Below are 20,560 nucleotides of genomic sequence, written 5' to 3'. Positions count from 1 at the left end.
TTCTGTCTGTCACGTTCAGTCAGTTGCAGATCCGATAGGTTATACCCTTATAACCTATGCTCGGATCTGCACAAAAATGTACGTGTCTTTGGTTGGTTGACTATATCTAAGTATTCCAAATTTCATTCAATACCACAAACGTACTAGCCATAAAAACGTGATAGACAGAAATAAAAACAAGCAGACTTTCACATCATTAGTTCACAGTATTAACCCTTATAACCTATGCTCGAAAGAAAAGATTACTTTTAGTTCCCGCGCGCCCCGATTGGATTGTGATCCTATTGTTGTTCAATTGTTTTTGTCATCTGGATACGACCGAATGTTTATTTTTATATCTATCTAATTGTTACCTATTTGACTGAATAGCTCGCCCGTCTCCTCCACGCAACTGCACAGTAACGGCCGGCAACAACTCGAATTCCATTGAAGATGACCACGAAGACATGGGAGACGCCCTCGTAGTCCGTTGCGTCGCCGGATACGACGGCGGTCTACCCCAGCTGGTCGTGCTGGAAGCCCTGGACTCAGTCAGCGGGAAGATAAAGTTTAATGTCACTGCCAATGAGACTGGTCAGTTCATTATGATTTTATTCCTTAATTTCATAGATTTTCATCACATGATTATTACGGTAATTAATAACTAAACAAATACTTAAATAGGCTGGGTTGTACGTTAACTTTAATATGCGCAGAATAACGCAAATGATGTCATTTTATCGTAAAGTTTACCTCAAGTTGACTGTTGCAACTAGCTTGAGTTAAAATTTAAACTTTTATTAAGCTTGAGTTAAATTTGTTATTAAAGTTTAAATTGTTATCAATAGTCTTTAAGTTTTTACTAAAACCCGGAAAACTTTATTTTGTAATAAAAAGAGAATAAAATTTGTACATGTCGACGTGATTTCATGAGTGCTTAATTTTACCTAGAAATTGTAATACTATGACATCATTGTATTTTCTTTTTATATAAAAAATGTGAGTAAGAACTTATATGAGACAAAAATAGACATAAATTAGCGAGAAAAACTTATTAAAAAATTTTTTTCTCATGTCGTGTAGGGTGGTTAGTTTTATCTTTCCTCCGACTGCACAACTCAATCCTTTTTTATTTTTCCTGTGACCAGATGGCGTCGCAATGTTCTTAGTGCCAGCTGCCGTTCTGTACATAAGTGGCAATTCACTTCGCCTCACAGTACATTCAAGGAACGATAAAGGCGCATCAGAACGAATCATGGTTCACGCACTGGCATACCAGGATCCCGAGAGACGAACTGGTTAGTGTGACAAAAATATGCTAGCTCGAATTGGACTCGTGTGGTGGATTATCCTCAGACCTCGCTATATGCCGCCGGTATCCAATAGGATGCAGAAGGTAGGCCTATAGCATGTACCGTGATCATTAAGGAACGGTCGGGCGGCAGAAATGGGATTCAGCCTGGCTCGTAGTTCTAACTCTCTCGCCGAAGAAGGGTTTTTAGATTGAGCCGTATTGGGACCGCCGTTGTAGCAACCACTGCGCCTGTTAAGCAACAGACTGTAAAGCACATACGATACCAGCACTAATGCGATAGACGGTACGATACGATAACATCCGACGATTATTGTATAGTCTATTTATTTCATTTCATTCATTTGTCTATTTATTTCATTTCATACAGTTTTGAAAAATCCGTAACAAAGTTTTATTTATACACGCAGCTCGAATGAGAGTAATATTTATTTTATTATGTGCCATATCAGTTAGCAAATATTGGATGCGCTGAATCATTGTATTGTTGCAACGCAATAAAACGATCAAACAGGAACTCAGCGAATTGACTAAAAAAAATATTGATTTTGTTATTTTCTGAATTTGTAATGTTTTTTATCGTGATGTTTCTCTCATTCGCGTGTATTTATGGTTTTATTCTTGGATGTGACAACAATGGACTTGAGCTTACAAAATTCTGCTATAGAGGTACTATATTTGATAGGTATCTAGTATTACACATAATTAGGTATGCCAACTTAAAAAAATCCTATTTAGATTGTCCTATCACCTCTAGAAGTAGAATCAAAATAATAAAAAAAATCTTGCAGTTTTCAAGATTTGATTATTATTTTATGACCGCCAGCCTGACCTGACTTGATAGTTTGACTGACCAGCCTTTTATGATCAACCTTGGGAAATGCTATTTTTACCTATCCTATCACGGCTTCTTATTCGAATCTGAAACTATATTACACAACCATACTCTGAGATTAAGCTAGTATTTTTCAAAATTTAAATTGATTTTAAAATTCATATAGATGGAAGTAACGGGCTAATGGCAGGGGTAAGCAAGTCGACATTTTGGATGATCATCCTCACCGCCATCATATGCGCAGGCGCCGCGATTTTCACAGCATACTTCTTAAGGAAAAAAAGGTAACTTACATTTGTAGATACAAAAAAAACAGGTACATAATTATCTTATAGTTATGAAATACGAATACATAATTTGCAACGAGCTATTTATTGGATGAGACTTATTTTATTTGAATGTGAAATATTGTGTTAAAGTAAATTTCGGTTGTTTTGCTCAACACCCCTACAACAACACAAGAATTTGACGAATTCGGCATACATTGCTGATTTTTCATAGCGGTAATTAAATGCACACATACAAACTACGCAATGTTTTATTCGCGTCGGCGTTCTTCATTAGTGTGGAGCCGGCAATCATAGACCAGTTGGTCATCATCCTATTGAGTGTATTATTGCTAACACTGGCGTCAGATTTTATTCAAGTCACCTAAAGGCATCTGACATGACTTTTATGACTACCTACCCTGCCATCTAGTGGGAGGTAGTCGGATACAACTAGTGAACTAAACTGTATCCACCGATGTGTAGATTTCCTCAAGATGTTTTCCTTCACCGGAAGTAAGTGTCGGTTTATGAAAACCGATATACGAGTCAGATTGATAGATATACAAAGTCTAGCACGAGTAGGACTGGGACCTTTCGATCACAGGCGGGAAGTTTTAACCACTGGACCATCACAGCTTCAACCGTTGGTTGGACCAGCCCAGTTGATATACGAACTGGTTTTGTAACTGCATAATAATAATGGTTGTATTCAGGGCTGGGACCCCAGCAAAACAGCAGTCTTCAGAGCTTCAGCTAAACGCGGGCGATGGCCAGTATGTGGTTGCCTTCACCCTGAAACCTCCGAAACAAGCTCAGCCGGACATTTTAAATCCACAACCTGGTATGTCTAATAGTACATTATTCAATTGAATACTTATTTATTTTTGTACCAATATTTTACAAAGTAAAAAAAATATTTTCCTTGCAAAAAAGAAACTGGGCCGATTTTGATGAAAATTGGTACAAAAATTAACTTTGGAGTAACATTGATTATTTTATGCGGAAGAACGCGAAAGAAGTTGCGGGCAACCATTATATAATAGCGGATGGGTGCTGTGGTGTGGTAATATCAAAATGGATATTTCGCGTTTTTCTTCGCAGCTTAAAGTTAACGTCAAAGTTGAATTGAACAACTCACCCTATTTATCATTGCAGTTTCTATTCAAGTAAATTTTAGTTTCAGCATTCATGCATGTAACTCTACTCTGTATCTATGAATAAAATTATTCTAATTTATACTTATCTATAGATGCAGATCCGCCAGATGCAAAATGCGTAGAGGCAAGCCGAAATGGCGGCGTCCAAGATACGGAGTGGACGAGTGGACTCGGCCACCACACGGAAGATTCTAGAAACGTGAGATTTTATTACTAAGGCTTCGTTTGCACGAGCGTTTTTAAAGAGCGCGTTAAAAAACATCTGTTGGCATTCACATTCGTGGTGTGTTTATTCACAATCATATGTCAGTATTTTTATACGGCTATCTTTTGTGTATTGTAAGGCATATTGTTGTCACTTATGTTGAAAGCGTTGAAAATACTGTCATAAATAAGTTGTCATGTTTTTTTTTAACTTTCACACGAAAGAGGCCTAAATTGTACATTTATAGGGACCATTATGGGCAACATGAGTTTTATGGCCGTAACTAATGAACCATTGCCATTATAACACCAGTATTTAATAGCACCTCGTTACTACACCTATCTAATAATAGATATACGTAGGTTTGTCAACACTGCTGTTATATTCATAACGTCATTTCATGTTATTGTTTATAAAATAGACAGAAGTTTTAACAAAACAAACTACGAGTTGACGATTTCTATTTTACGTAAGGATCATTGTCATCGGATAGTATATCTATTATTAACGAACGTCAAAACTGCTCTGTGAATAGAGACGGGTGCTTGAGTTATTCTTGATGTGGCACGCGCGGCTCGCCCAGAAGAATCAGCCTATAATCATGTATTTGGACGAAACTGCCCGCGGTTTCGCCCACGTAAATTTCCCACGGGAACATTTGTTTCCGAGATGATAGGTACCCTATGTTCTTCTCCATATTGTCAAATTAGAATTATATTAAAAATTAAACACAGGCTATAATTTGTTCTGACGAAAAAGGAATCTGTTAAATGTATATTAATCTATATAGGTACTAAAGAAAGAGATGGTCTTTTTATTCAGGGAGAAAAGTAAATTTTATTATTTCTGATGTATTTTTCATCATTGTTTAGGTTTTTGCAGTCATTTAGGGCCTCTCCAGCAAATTTGATATTTATTCCCAATATGTTCTCCTTACCTATATGTCATAAGTTTATTTTATTACAGGTTTTATCTCCGCCAAGGACGTCAAGCAAAGTCACGACAAACAACATGACTTTGAGTAGGAGAGAGCATCTCATAGCAGAAGAAATTCCCGGTCCCGAGAGTTGTGTATAAAATAAAAAAATGTATAAATTTGTAATTTTTGTACATAGTAATTGTATTTAATGACTGTCAAATTGTGATAAACGTATTGTAAATAAATAACGAATCAAAGAAATAAAGAGAAGTGCTAAAGTATAAGGTTTTTTTACTTCATTAACAAATTCAGCTTCTCTGTTTTCCACTCAGGATGAACTACATCTCTTATTGACGTCAAGTAAGTATAATGCTGATTCCCAAAACGCAGATGAAGGAAAAACGACACGACAAATTTCGCGGCTGCCTTTAATTCAAAGACAATTTATACAATGATGATATAACAGTCTTGTTTGTCTTTTATCAGAGTAGTTTAATAAAAAAATTCTTACAAGAGATAATTTGATAGCATCACTTCAAACCAAATGCAGACAGTCTAAAATAATAACTCAATGTTACTTCTGATATTTCAAACTTCCAATTTCATATTCAGATATTTGGAGCACTTTAAAAATACTTGTTTAGATTTAACCCAACCTCTGAATTTAGACAGGTAACAGAGTAAAGGTAACTGTATTTAGCCCAGGTCTCTTGAAACGCCGCCCACGCCGATTAACCGACCCATTAGAGACTGCATAATTCCCGTGTGACCAACGTGCATTAGCAACGTACATGTTTCCATTTATTAATCAACAGAATTATACCTAGTAATACTCGGTTAATTTTATATCAGTAGATAGCTAAAAAGACCTAAATTTAGATGATTGAACAACTGACAACTTTAGGGAGTTTGATAATAATAGTCACAATAATTGAAAAATTTATAATGACGCGCGGCCGCAGCGGTTGAAACGCTCGGAGATTCACCCAGGCCGACGAAAGTTAGGTTAGGTAATATAATAATAGTTACATTTACATATAAAAAATTACCCCGAAACAAAAGCTAAGCTGCGGGATGCAAGCGAGGAATTTATTGAATTGTTTTGTCATATGTAGATAGTATGATTTAACGACAAAATTAGGTAGAATACGGAATAGTCTGCAGAAACCAGGCACTAGGATTACGTTGGATTTTCATAATAGCGTTGTCGGAATTACCTTAAAGTACACATAATTTACGTCCCCGATTAGCAGTGCATTAGCTAGGTGCATCGGCTAATGCGGTCAACGGGTAAAGTGTTTAGTTTACTAATTGAAATCAAAATTTTGGTACTCATTTATGAGGATTATCTGAAAGGTCTCAGCGTCGAATACAATTTTATAAGCTTCAGCACTATCTTCAAGGAATAGAAAAATCGTAAGGTAACCAGTACTTTAGTTGATGATTTACCTAGTTTCTAAATTAATATCGATAAGTAAGTATTTGTAAGTATGCGTATTATATTATTACATATGATGATCACGATTTCAGTTATGATGAATACGTCTATTAAAGATGGAAAGGAAAGATAGAAGATTTGATTATTTTAGAAGAAAAAAATCCACTTGATTATATCAACAACGTAGACAGTATCTACACTGATACATAAAAATATTTAAGATGGCGGTTTAATTCTTTTGATAGTAGCAATTAAACCAGAACGAGAAGAGTAAAAGTGGGCAAAAATAAATAAAAACGAATGTTTAAATCTCATCTACACAGACTAAAAACGGGAAAAACTTTTAAAGAAGAGGATAAAGGCTGCAAACCAGAGCAACATGCGGTGTTAGTCTAATTATTTCGTGTAGTAAACTAAGTAAGCTTAGCTCCAAATGCCGGGTTAGAGAAAATAAAATGAACTGAAACACGCTACGTTTCAAATATTCAGGTGTCGGCTGTGTTACTTCAAAACGCAGTAACTGAAACAAAAATTTACAAAATACTTTGTACACTGATGAAATTGAAATCACACAGATCTGACACTTCCAACAAAATAAATGAAACCAACGTTTTTTTCACAATGTCACAGTTCAAATTCAACTTGCTTCCTATAGGTATTTCTCCTGTACCTCTCACAGGAGGGAATACCTAGGACGCATGTGTGAGTGAAATAAGACGCCAGGGTTGGCGGCATAAACTCTGTCAGCGTACGTTTGCTTATGAGACAACCCACACAGATTACGTGGTGAACTCGACACCAAGTATTCCTTCATGGACCATGAAAGTAACATATCGATTATATCATGGGATCCAGTATGGTATCCACACTCAAATGGTCCAACAGGTGGCGGCGTCAAGGGAAGGGTCGTGAGATTCACAATGTCATGTGGTTGAGCTTCGCGATGGTTGAGACATACATTATGGTTGGAGTATGGATGGTTGAGGACACATTTAATTAAAGTAAAAAAATTGCCAATGAAATAATTCAGAGCTGTTACTTTGTTATACTATTGGACAGCATAATTTTGTTTTCAGAGTTTCAAAAACATTAATAGAATTGAATTAAATGTTAACTGAGGGAATCTAAAATTTATTTATTATTTATTTATATAAAATTTTATACCTTTACATATATTTAGTTATTGGGAACTAGCTAATTTCGTAAAATAGACCCTCGCTTTCTTATCTCACCGTTTTTCTGATTTCTTCCACGTCGGAGTCCGGGGTTCGCTTTCCTACTTTTCTTCTCCACTTCACACGGTCGTCGACTTGGGCATCCCTAACAAGTAGTCAGGAAATTCTGACATATAACTCGCATCTATGTTTCATGAGGTATTACTACATTTTTTTTAAATTAAATAATTTTTTATTTCGTCTACTTATGAAATATAGACGGTAGTTTTATATCAGACTATTCTTGACTATTAAAATTAAAACAAAAACTATGTATTTGAAATTCTTCTCCGTAACCTCTTGAAAACGTAATAAACTCTGCAATGTAATCTTACACATCTTCAAGCACTTCCTGAAAGGGCGAATTAAATTAACTCTTCTAATGAGCAGTATATTTCATTGAAATTACGTTCGTCAGCTTACATTTATCTACGGTTAGGCCTCGTTCACACTAACGTTTAAAAGGCCTCTAGAGCGCCAGTTTTAAAAAAGCTTTCGACGTAAGAGACACTCAGCCATTCAACACTCAACGCTTAAAATGCAGCAAAAAACTGTCGCAACCTCAAAGCGCTAACGAATACGTGATTCACTTATAAAAATACAGAAAGAGACACTTATGAAGCCCAGGCTCTCGGTTTGTTTTATGTAAACATTATGCATAATTATAATATAATATAAACATGTTTGAATAATAAGTGCTGAATAATTTTATTTTGATTACAACGTTTTTTTAACGCGCGTAGAATAAATAGTTCGTGTGAATGAGGCAAGGAAGCACCGAATACGCAGCAGCATTTCTTTCGTCGTGGAAATTCCCAGGCGTATACTCGTTTACCTCGTAATTTTTCATTGAGTCTCACTCGTACCCAACTTCCCCCAATTAAGTTTCTCTTTGCCGTTAGCTGGGTGAACGAGAAGAAAAATGAGCAATACTGGGCTGGGACAGTTGCGGGGCGTCGCGTCTGTCAACTGGCCGAGTTGGTATTGTTCCAATATAGTGTGGTTACTGAGCTTCATTTTTGCGGTCTCATGCCCTTTGAGAGCGAAATCTTTGTTCTGAATTTACACGAACTACTACATATTATACACTAAGTCGCGGTTACAATTCGAATGAATCAAATAATAAATAAAAATAGCCGAAACGACTAAAAGAAAAACGATGACTTTATACACTATATACAGTTTCGCAACCATAGCGATGAGGTTTATAAACGGTAGAAAATTTTACAGGTCAATTTATAGTACGCTCAGTTCATATTTTTTGAAACATTAAAATTTAAATCTCTCTTCGATATTCGACCATAATAGCCGCGTTATGAGCTATAAAATATAACCATCGGCGAATCTTGCGAAGGTGTAAACGTAACGTTATTTTATTGGCATTCCGACAATAAATCCACTCATCTATAAAAATCGTAAAATTGTGTACCTTGATTGAGTCAGTATTTTTATTGTTTCCAGCCGTGAATCAATGGCGAATGTTACAGTAATAAAATGTTACTTTACGATTGTTTTCACGGGGAATTTGTGGCCCGTGAAATACCATTCGCAGTCATTTCCTTGCTCGGTGTACTCGCTTGACATTCTTTGTTTGGTGTCGTGGTAATTACACGTGTCCTGAAAATTCTTTAATAATCTTCCCGTCCCTTGTCAATATAATATTAACTTCAAATTCAGTTTACAAATAGAGCTTGATAAACTTTTTGGGGTATAATTTTACTTTGCTCTTTTAGTAACCTATTTTCAAGCCAATTCTTTAGAAATTTTAGGGGCATGTATTTAGAAGGGATAAAGATCTGTTAACTGTTAATAAGGAAACCCTTGCGCAGTATTTATATGGGTCCTGTCAACGACTTCTTGGCTCCATACTTAAGGTTAGTTAGGACGGTACTGACTCTCGTATAAAGACCTCAAATTTAATTGACATACATGTACACTCTGTCTTTCTTTTGTCCATTTTTCCGGTAGCTCCCTCAGCCATAAAGCGTCAAAGCAAAAAATAAGTGTACACTGTGCGTACATATTAAATTCCCAAAATTGTCACAAGTATTCTAGAACTAGCTATTTTCCAATGCTTTACCCGCGGTAATCAATGTCATATCTATTTCAAATTTCATCCAAATCGGCCAAGCGGTTTATCCGTGAAAGCGTGACAGAGAGACATTCTGACTTTCGAATTTAGTAATATATTATAAAATGTCCAAATACTCTACTTGCGATCCGGGGTTTCTCTCGATATGGTGTAATGTTATCAAAGGCATTCCTCGCGTAGCTTCGGTGCATGTCTAGTGTGCATCGGAGTGGTCAGCGCAGTCCTGGCATGCATGACGGTGCATCATGACCGCGTGCGAGTGCTGCTGCATGTAGGAACGTGTGAATGCGTGTTATGGGGTTAGTGGGAAGTCTCTTAACACTTTCCGGGGCAGAACGGCGATTTTCGTGATTTGCGAAAATCACAATATGACACAACGCCTATTTACGCTAAAATATTTTTCAATTTATTTGCTAGTACGGACATAAGCGTGAAGATTTCATAGAGTCTATATGAAGTCACATGTTTACTGTCACAACGCAAGCAATTTCAATGGTGTACTGTCACAACAGAAGATTTTTAGCTGCAAACGTGTGGCCTTACACACACATGTAAACGTTCGCATAGTAAGCGTGTCGTGCCGCCACGAAGATAGCCGACGCGCGACTATAGCGCTGTGGTCGGTCAGTAGCGCAGTGCCACAGTGGGGGGCGATCGCTTGCGGCCGCGCAGTTTCAGCACGTGGTGTTTGTGGTTAGTATTTTATTCAATTTATTATTTTCTTGCTTTTTTGGAGTAAAATAATAACATGCCAATTATTTGTGAAATGTGTTTCAGAGAATTGAGTGTATTTTACGATAAAAATGACATATTTTGTACACCCTAACCTGTAACTATAATTATTATTATGTTTTATTGTATGTTGTATATCTATTGCAATCGTGTTATGTTGCTTCTGGTCTGGCTGTCTGTTACAATAGGTATTTTACTTATAGATGGCTACTAGAAAGAAGAGGGCACGTCAAAGCGAGAAATCCAAGACCTTGTTTGGAGCAGAAGAGTCAGGTAGTAGTCATGATCCGTTCTCTGACGTTGAAGGTGAATATGACTCCGACAAAAATTTTGAACCACCCGTGGAATATTCTAGTGGCAGTGAAGAAAGTATTTTTGACACACGTCCGCAGAACATACCCCGATCTCTGTCAGGAAGTGAGGAATCCAGTCAAGAATCTGATGAAAACTCTGAGAGTGATGACGGGACAGAAAATAACTCAGCTGAAACTCAGGAAGAAGGTGAGGATGCCGACGTAAGCAGCGACCAAGAAAGAAGCTCAATTCAGGGTGTTAGGGCTAGATCGCCCGAGCGGGTTTCTGGAGAAGAAGTTACACATCAAGAAGAAAATGAGGTAAACTGCTATTTGATACTTACCTTGAAGTTGAAACTTTGAGTTCAATTTTTTTTATAACCTATTTAATTAGTACAGTCAGCGTCATAAACATCTACACACTTTAGTACCCTAACACGTTGTAATAAGGTGCTATAGTGTGTAGATGTTTATGACGCTGACTGTACATATGTTGTAAAACCCAAAATGCGACTATACCTAAGTTTAGCCGACTAAATTTAGGTGTATCCGCATTTCGGGCTTTAGCTGTAACACATATCGCACTAACAATACAATAAGTAGTGTTGTAACTCAAAATAGGTAATTTTTCAGAATCAAAAAAGACTTATAAATCACTTCCTATTATAGATACACATAAAATGAATGTTTTCTGTGTTTTTGAAATGAAATTTTTGGCATTATTACAACGACGGTTTTATTGACTTGTGGGGCATTGAATTTTACGTTTGTTTATAGTGTTATGTCAAGTTAGATGTATTTTCAGTTACAACACTATTGTATTATTAGTGCGATATTATAAAGGATACAGGTAATTGAGTGTTGAATTGAAACTGTAAAATTTATGTACAGATTTATTTGATTTATTGTCAATAGTATGTTTACATTACTTTTTGTTCATACAGGACCAAAGCAGCAGACCAGAAGATTCACACGTTTCGGAAGAGGAAATCAGCCCAAGTCAAGACGAACCGATTACCGATCGTCAATCAAGCGCCAGTCAACCACCAGTGGCCCTAGTTTCTGATGGAAGAAATCAAGACTCTGAAGATTTTCCTTTGCCGCAACCACAGGCACAAGCTGAAGTGAGAGAGCGTGAGATAGAGGTCAGTATAGTTCAAGAAGAAAATAATGCCGGAAATCAGCTTAGTGTCAGTAGAGGACACAGACATTCGGTGAATCCTGTGCGCCGAGGTACTCCTCCACCAACTGAAAGGATTTGGGAGGAAAATGTATTAGATATTCCTTCATTTGAGTTCAGATCAGCTGCGGAAGGTCCGACTTTTGAAGTAAATGAAAATACCACATGTGAAGCAGTATTTAATGAAATTTTTACACCAGAGATGTTAGAATATTTAGTTGAAAGAACAAATTCTTACGGAGAAGCCCTAACAAATACTAATCGGCCGCATACACGCCATGCGCGAAACTCTGTATTCCGACCAACAAATACAGAAGAGATGAGAAAGTTCCTAGGGCTCATATTATTAAATGGTCATATTCATGTCCCAAACCAAAGAAAACTTTTCACTTACGATGATCCGCTGTACTTCCATCCCGTATTTAATTACACAATGTCCTGTAGAAGATACGAACAACTACTGCGGTGCTTATATGCAGCTGATTTGGGTGCAGATGGAGGTGCAAAAATTGAAGGATTCATCAATACACTGACACAAAATTTTCGAAACAAATTTAACCCTGGAGTAGATTTGTCTCTTGACGAGTCACTGTTGCTATATAGAGGGCGTTTGATGTTTCGACAATATATAAAGTCAAAAAAGGCGAGATACGGAATAAAATTTTACGTTTTAACGACATCTGATGGCTATGTGTTAAATATTAAAATGTATACTGGAGCGGAAGATGCAGATTCAACTGTGAGAAAAACAGATAAATTGGTCCTTCGTTTGATGCGTCCGTATGTGCTAAGAGGGCATAATCTCTATATGGACAACTTCTACAACTCTGTAACGCTTTCAGAGAAGTTAATAGATTTACAAACTCATTCTAATGGAACCCTGCGAAAGTCTAGGAAAGACAACCCAAAAGACGTCACAGGAAAGAAACTAAATAAAGGACAACATGTCTGGGCTAGAAAAGGAAGAGTTTACGTAAGTGCATGGAAAGATAAAAGAGAAGTCTGTATGATTACAACTTTGGACCACCCAGAACTTATTGAAGTGACAAACAGATTTGGTAAAAAGAAAACCAAACCCATAGAAGTTCATAGATACAACCAAAAAATGGCGGGCATAGATCGAGCTGACCAAATGGTCAGTTATTATTCGTCACCAAGAAAGACCATTCGGTGGTATAAAAAGGTTCTTTTCCACCTTTTGGACACGGCTGTTTGGAATTCTTTTTACATTTTCAAAAACTATGTGAAGAAAAACACAAAGTACGAGTTCATAAAATACAGAGAAGAACTGATCCGAAAACTGATTGGATTGAATGAAGAAAAAGGAGTCGATTTAGTACAAAAGTCTCATAAACACAATAGCCGACGATTTGTGGTTCAACCTGATCCAGTGCCCCAAACACAACCTGAAGAAGCATCTGCTTCCCCATCGACTTCCAATCACGGACATTGGCCTACACGCATGATGCCTTCTTCAGCATCAAAGAAGAAGTTTGCATTTTTGTCATGCAAGCAATGCTCAAAGAGTAAAATACGACGAGACACGAGCTATTACTGTAAAGGATGTGACAAATCTCCTGCATTGTGTCCATCGTGCTTCGAAGACTGGCACAAAGATCTCTAATATAATAGAAATGATACTTATATTTTGTTATATCTGAACTTGATACTGACGTTTTTAAGTTTTTTTTATTGTTATGTTTGCTGTGAAGAAGTCACATTTTTGTTTTCTTAAAAATAAATAGATACTGTAGGTAAATAGGTATAATAACAGGGTAAATTACTTTTATTTTATTGTGAGGAAGAACAAATTTTAAGTTTTTGTTAAGTTTCGTTTTATTTTTTTGTACACCCAGTATCATAAAGATTGATAAAACTGTGATTTGATGGAAAAATATGTTCCTACTTAGACTATAAGATTTAACTGATTAAAAAGACTTGGAATATAAAGACTGTATCTAAAGTTTGTCAATTATAGTTATTAAGTTGTAAACAAATTATAGTATGTGATTTAATTAAAGTGACTCTATTTTTTTCCTACAAAAAACACTTCGTACACAGGTATTGTGCAAACAATCATCAAAGGATTTGTAGTAAGTAAATATGCAACTTTACGTTTAATTATATACCAAAAACGTCTAAATCCGTGACGTAACAAGGCGTTGTGTCATATTAACGCAGTACATCTCTATTATTACCGGTCAGCACGTCTATTTGCGCTGACATACCAAGACGTTGTGTCATTTCTTAACTGTTCTTTTGATCAATTTTGGATACATCTCGACACAACGTCTGTTTACGTGTCACGTACTAAGACGTACTGTCAAATCCACAATATGAGCAGCAATGCTATACGACAGTACGCCTATTTACGGTCACGTACCCAGGCGTTGTGTCAGAATTTTACAGCATGCATGTAAAACCACATGACAGTACGCCTATTTACGTGTCACGTACCCAGGCGTTGTGTCAGAATTTTACAGCATGCATGTAAAACCACATGACAGTACGCCTATTTACGGTCACGTACCCAGGCGTTGTGTCAGAATTTTACAGCATGCATGTAAAACCACATGACAGTACGCCTATTTACGGTGACGTACCCAGGCGTTGTGTCAGAATTTTACAGCATGCATGTAAAACCACATGACAGTACGCCTATTTACGTGTCACGTACCTAGGCGTAGTGTCACATTAAGGTAGAGTCTGATGTAGTTATAATGGCAGTACGCCTACGTACAGAGACGTACTGCCATGTCAGCAGTTATAGTATCTTTAAATATGTGACACTACATTTATAGACGTGGTTTGAATTTGTATGAAAAAAAATAGTGCCACATTTGGTACTTGATCTAGTGAATAGTGTCCTTGAAAGTGTTAAGAAGTTTCCCTCGCTAATTTACACTTGGGTGAGTTACACCGTCAAATTTGACGTTGACTTTAATGAGCGCGCTGCTGACGTTTATATAAAATGACGTACTACGCGTTTTTCTGCGCACATTAAAGTTAACGTCAACGTAGATGGTGCAACTCACTCTCAGTTAGCAAAATAATTATTATGAATATTTTTATAATACATGCTCATAATACGTTGTAAGCGACTGCCCTCCAAAAGTACTATTATCATATTATCGGTTTATGAACAAACCAAACTAAGCGGCGATAACAGCGATGATTTTGTGAAGAATTTAGAATTTTGTAAAGAATAAGCAGCTTAATAAAGAGCAGAACAACTTAATGTTTAATTTAAATGACGTAACCAAATAATGTTATATTATTGTTTCTCTAAATAATTTTTCAATCCTATAGATGCGAAAGTTTGTGAGGATGTTCGAATATGTAAGTATGTTTGTTACTCTTTCAAAAGCTACTGACGGATTGTTAAGAAAATTGGTACATGGGAGGGTAGAATATAACCTGAAATAACACACAGGATTTTATCCCGAATTTCCACAGAAGCAGAGCCCCGACACGCAGCTACTTATATATAATTAATGAAATTTGTCACAATCAATGTTACATTGGATTGCACAAAAAATAATTCATTTACGTTTCCAACGAATCGACGGGCTCATCTAAATATAAATCATTTCACCGCTACAAATGTCCAAATCAATCGAAAATTAACCCTACCGAATCCGACCACCGGTATTACGGGCCAATTCTTCTACAAGATCGATTACTTCCTACTGCCGGAGCGGTATACTAGCAACGGGTATAGGTGACCGTCCCGGAAATCCGAGCGCATAACACAAGCGGGCTAACTAATTGGGGGGAAGGGGGAAGGGGTGCGAACAAGGCAAATGAAGATTTATCATCTACCCAGGTCCTTTGGGCCAAAACGGCTAACCGGTTATCAAGGGTTACGGCTATTTTTGAATTTGGGAGCGTTAATTGCACTGTTAGGGTTTGTTGGTTTGTTAGGTGAGTTGTTAATGTAACTGAAACTATAAAGTAGGATGAATAGCACAATTTCTGTTTGTGTGGAAATGGAAAACGTGGTACTAGCTAATTGTATTTTGTTAGTGATTAAATAAAGCAACCAACTAAGTTGTAACATCATATTATGTACTTAATAATAATTAAAATAATGTCATACAAGACGAGTGTCCACATTGATATTTAAAGTTAGGGTTAGCAGAGTGAGAAAAAACGTTTTTAGCATTAAGTTCTCTGTTTCTTTATTCTACTTGAAATAATAAAATCAAAAATATTTTTTTTTTCATTTAAACTACTTTTATTTATTAAGAGATAACAAACTGACTTTCGCTTTTATAATATTAGTTAGGATAGTTAGTATAATATACGTAGATAAAATAAAATAAATTTTTAACAAAAAATGAAATTGCGCGGGCAAATATTTTTCCAGCAGAGATGACTCTAGTCAGAAATGTTCTAAAGTTCATCATTAGGATTTTTTCTGTGACTGTCGTTTGTCTTCGTTATAATATCTCTATCGGCTATCAATCAAACCTGCCACCTACACCGCCCGACTTCAGCTAACTTTTGGCAAACGTACACAAAACTTGCCACTTCTAATTCTGATCAGTAGTCTATAGATAGATTTATTAATCTGTTTCTGTACTAAAGTCTAATTCTTTGTTTATGGATTAAGGACATATAAATTCTAAATATCGTTATGTAATGTGGAAGAAATAGAATTAGTGAAATCGTTTCCGTTTATTAAAAAATACAGTCGCTTACTTATACTATAACTAGCGGCCTGCTCCAGCTTCGCACAGGTGCAATATGCATGTTATATACATATAAATTACCTTAAATCACTCTTTTAAAAAACCCAGCATCAACTTACACTCAAAACAGTATGTTTTAGTCATTTATTCTACTTTTATTTGTGAGTAATTTTTATTAGCTAATTTGCCATACATATCGATGTATATTTAGTTTTTATTTAGCTTTGGTCTCTCTTTTTAGAAATAAAATAAAACAAAATCATCGAAAATACGGTAGATATCAATGAATAGAGCAGTGCCTCACTTTGTTGAGATAAAAATATCGATGTTGGTTATTTTTACTCTTTTAACCTCAAAGTTAAAAATTTCACTTGAGGGTAAAATTGTGTCGTTAAAACAAGTAACGTAACATGATCACCTTGTAAACCCCAAAGCAGTTTGCAGTTTGTAAAATAAGAAGTCTCTTGCTAGAGAATTTTAGTTATTTTAATTTTTAAAGACACAGTATCATGTCTTTACCCTTTGCGGGGTAGACAGAGCTTGATGTTGCGAATCTCGAGAACCTTGTATGGTGAGCTTATTGCTGGAAGAGATTATAAATAGAGATAGTAGCAACTTAGCCTGTCACAATTCTTATCATCTATTTGTCCTGCCTTGCACCAGAGAAGAATGTCAAATAAATTTGATATTCACATATTGTAAAAGCCAATCAAGCTGTACACAGCTTGAGTACAAATAGATTGCTGTGCGGGACGAGAAACGACTGGTGTATTACATACGTTACTACATACGTTTTTATTTCGCTCCTGGTGAATCTTGAAAAATATTTTACTTTTTCCAGCGAACCCTGGGTGTTGTATCACAGCTGAAAGGAGAACATACTCAGATGAGAGAGATACATAAAACTTTCTCTATCTCATCAGAGGTTATACATTTTACTTTCATAATGAATTAATTATCATTTCTAGTGGAATAATAACTCGAATGAGCTACTACGGTATCACAGTGTACGCACATGAAAACAACATAAAACTAACCAGGCGTCCGCGCATTTACCAAAACATTGACGAAATGAGCCAGCTAAATGAAACTCATAAAGAAAATTACTAACAAAACTGAAATTATTTCTTCTATTGTGCACAGAATAATAAAACAGACAAGACAGAGCTTTTATGTCGCACATAGCGCGCACTCAGTAGATCGAAAAAGTTTTCCAATAGTCGCACTGATGATAGAAAATAGTTGGCCGCGAAGCTGCCTTCTAAGACACTTTTATTGCAGTCCCCTATTTCTATTGCAACTTCATATGAAGCCATCAGAAGCTATACTGATTATTTGCCGGCAGATGTTAACCGGTTTTATATTTTGACCGAAAACTGGTTACCATGCCTTAAGTTTAAAAGAGTAAAATTGGTATTTTACATATATATACTTCGTTTGTATTCCTCTCATTTTTACATATACGTATATACTTCGTTTGTATTTCTCTCAACAAGCTACAAACTACTGGAATGTCGACACGTACCAGTAGTTTGTAGCTTTTTGAGAAATACTATAACAAAGGTTGTGAATGTCTCGTTTCTGAATACATTTTGACAATTCGACCAATAGTTAGCTACGGCCAATACATTATGTGTGCCATGTATCGTATCAGGCTTATTTATTTACCAGCTGCGCTTCGGGGCTTCGCTAATATCACGATATAAAGTACCCTATGTCTTATTCCAGGTTATATTCTATGCGTGTACCAAATTCCATAACAATCTGTCTTAGATTTTGCGTAAAGAAAAAACATCACACATACGTACATTCTCACAAACTTTCTCATTTTAATTGGATTTAATTGTCTATGCGCAAAAATTTATAGTAAATATGTAAATTATCATATAGCCTATGTGATAATTTACTATAATTTTTTGCTGCTTGTTTCAAATGATATTTTTTCGCATGAAAAAACGTATCTTCGCTGAGAATACCATTTTATTTAACACATTTGTGCTTTTTTGCGCACATTAAAAATAACTGACACTTATTCGTACTTTCACAGTGAAAAGTAATGTGCCGGCACCACACTATCGCCGATGCGAATTCATTCAACATTGCGTAGTTTGTATGCATGATTTTATTTGACAAAGTCGTACGAACTTTTCCGCGATAGTGTGGAGCCGTCTTTCATTTCCAACGTATCAAAAGCTACATACTTATTTTTTTATCACGTTCTAATAGATTCAATCTTAACTATATTTAAGCAGAAATATCGCAGAATCCGAATATAGATCTATTTCATGATGATAATTCTCCGAGATTTTCTGAAACAGTGTTAAGGCGTCAATTTACGTCCAAAGCATTTATAGAAACGTCTATTTCATGTCTTTAATCCGTTGATTTTAGTTTCTCAATTCTCAATTAACTCTGTTCAGCTTTATAGAGCTGATTCGAAACAAATTGTCCAATTAGGAGTGGTTTCGTTTGGAATGGACGGTTTTAAAATGCTTGTGTTAACGCTATAGCATTTTATCTAGTTAATGGAGTGCTAGCTTTAATAATGAGATGCGGTTTCTGTATAGATTTCATGATCTGACTTTGAGAGAAAACAACAGACAACAATTGTTTATTTAATCATCCAAACAAAAAAAAGGTAAATAATCCATGCTAGTGTGTAAATGCAACAAAAGATAATAATAATAATTCTCTATCTACTTCAAGTTTGCATTCTCAACAAACTTCAATAAAACATTCTCTTTTTAAATAAATTAAGATATGCTTACATACTAGTATTAGCTCGCGGTTTCGCCCGCGTGTATTTCTCTGTGAAAGCAGAAGAGACACGATTTTCATACAAACTCTCACCCCCTATTATAGTCATTTGCGGGTTGATTGTTACGAAAACACAGGACACAACAACAATAGAAATAAAAAAGTGTGTATTGCAGAAATAAAAAAAAACAACTCAGTGGTACTAATACCCGAATGATTTTCAAACTTTCAGCTGCGACCAAAATACATGATAGTATATACTTAATATATAGATGATAGTATCTATATAACAACCGACTTAAAATTCTTAGGGTTAGATGTACGTTAACTTTAACCCGCGCAGGAAACGCCATTTTGTCTAAACAACGGGAAGATTAAAGTCTACTTTAAAGTATTCTGGTGCAACTCACCCTTAGTTTACTAACAGAAGAGCTATTATAACCAGCTACAAACGAATGGAGATGTGAAAAAAGCCTGTAAGAAAATACAAAATCTTTTACAATATGAGGTTATCGTAAACTTAGAGGTTTCATTCTCAAACCTTACCTTTCGGGAACATCACGTGGGTACTTTGACAGAGTAACTATCATACCCACATAGAGCGCGTCCAAAATAGTAAAATAGTAGATATTAAAAAATAGAAAAAATATAAAATCGATTTCCCTCTCAAAACAAATATTTGTATAAACATATTTATTTTTTTATAAACACGACTTGTGTCTTGATATAATTTTGACATTCATCACTATCATTATTAATCCATAAAAATTATAAAGAAATAAATATTAAACATTTAACAATATTTTAGAATGAAAAAGTATTTTTGAATGTATTATAATAAACAATCTCAATAACTTGACCAATTTTGTTGAAATTTGGAAGAAATATGAGACCTAATCTTTTTACATTTCCATACTTCAGGGGTGGATTTCATGGGGTTTACACCAACCAGGATAATAATACCCTAATAAGACCGTGCGCGCACTCTACAGTAAAACTCTCCATTTGATTATAAGCGCGTTCTATAGTCAAAAGAAGCTGAATTTCTGTACTATGGAACGCGAAGTTAGTGGATGCCGTCGTTTTCAAACCCACTGGCGCAAATAACATTAGCATAGTTATCGAACGCGTCGGGATGAGACCTCCGTAAAGGTCCCGGCGGGCTTGGGACGCCTCTTAAACCCGCTTTTCCAATAATGACCATCGATGATTTTACCCAGAACGCGCGCTCTAGCACAATATTATTACGCAGTGCCCTCGTTCTGGGGAATTGCGACTATAAGGCGCGGTATTCAGTTAGTTTGGGCGGAGAATTGGTGATGAATTAATATGTTATTTCAAACTTGGGAAAAACAAATGTAATGTTATATCTACCAAGAGCGATATTTATATTTATATTTAGAAATATTAAAAAAAAAAAGTTTTAGCAAATTACGTGGTCAGATTATATCTAAGTTATAAATCTAATTGACGTGAAAATTTGA

At 35.8% G+C, this 20,560-nt stretch overlaps 2 protein-coding genes across 6 annotated transcripts in view; both read left to right on the top strand.

Moving 5' to 3' along the window:
• LOC128677093 (neural cell adhesion molecule 1-like) overlaps nt 1–4,960 on the top strand; it is an 88,298-nt gene extending 83,338 nt beyond the window's left edge. For all 4 annotated transcript variants that reach the window (XM_053757698.2, XM_053757697.1, XM_053757700.1 and 1 more), the window contains 6 exons: nt 370–573; nt 1,128–1,277; nt 2,293–2,410; nt 3,109–3,236; nt 3,645–3,751; nt 4,724–4,960. In XM_053757698.2, coding sequence (XP_053613673.1) covers nt 370–573; nt 1,128–1,277; nt 2,293–2,410; nt 3,109–3,236; nt 3,645–3,751; nt 4,724–4,834 — 818 coding nt within the window. In that variant the 3' untranslated portion in view covers nt 4,835–4,960. The remainder of the gene's footprint in view (nt 1–369; nt 574–1,127; nt 1,278–2,292; nt 2,411–3,108; nt 3,237–3,644; nt 3,752–4,723) is intronic.
• Nucleotides 4,961–9,736: 4,776 nt separating this feature from the next.
• LOC128677157 (piggyBac transposable element-derived protein 4-like) lies at nt 9,737–13,645 on the top strand. 2 transcript variants are annotated; one of them, XM_053757805.2, is made up of 3 exons: nt 9,737–10,113; nt 10,356–10,766; nt 11,390–13,645. In XM_053757805.2, exons 2-3 carry the CDS (start codon nt 10,356–10,358, stop codon nt 13,247–13,249), a joined length of 2,271 nt encoding a protein of 756 aa, XP_053613780.1. In that variant the 5' UTR covers nt 9,737–10,113; the 3' UTR covers nt 13,250–13,645. The 2 variants fall into 2 exon arrangements, with proteins under 2 accessions (XP_053613780.1, XP_053613782.1); XM_053757807.2 differs by having other exon boundaries at nt 9,737–10,766.
• The last annotated feature ends 6,915 nt before the right edge of the window (nt 13,646–20,560 follow it).

Source organism: Plodia interpunctella, chromosome 17 (assembly GCF_027563975.2).
Source record: "Plodia interpunctella isolate USDA-ARS_2022_Savannah chromosome 17, ilPloInte3.2, whole genome shotgun sequence".
NCBI lineage: Eukaryota > Metazoa > Arthropoda > Insecta > Lepidoptera > Pyralidae > Plodia > Plodia interpunctella.
This window is presented reverse-complemented; position numbering and strand designations above follow the sequence as displayed.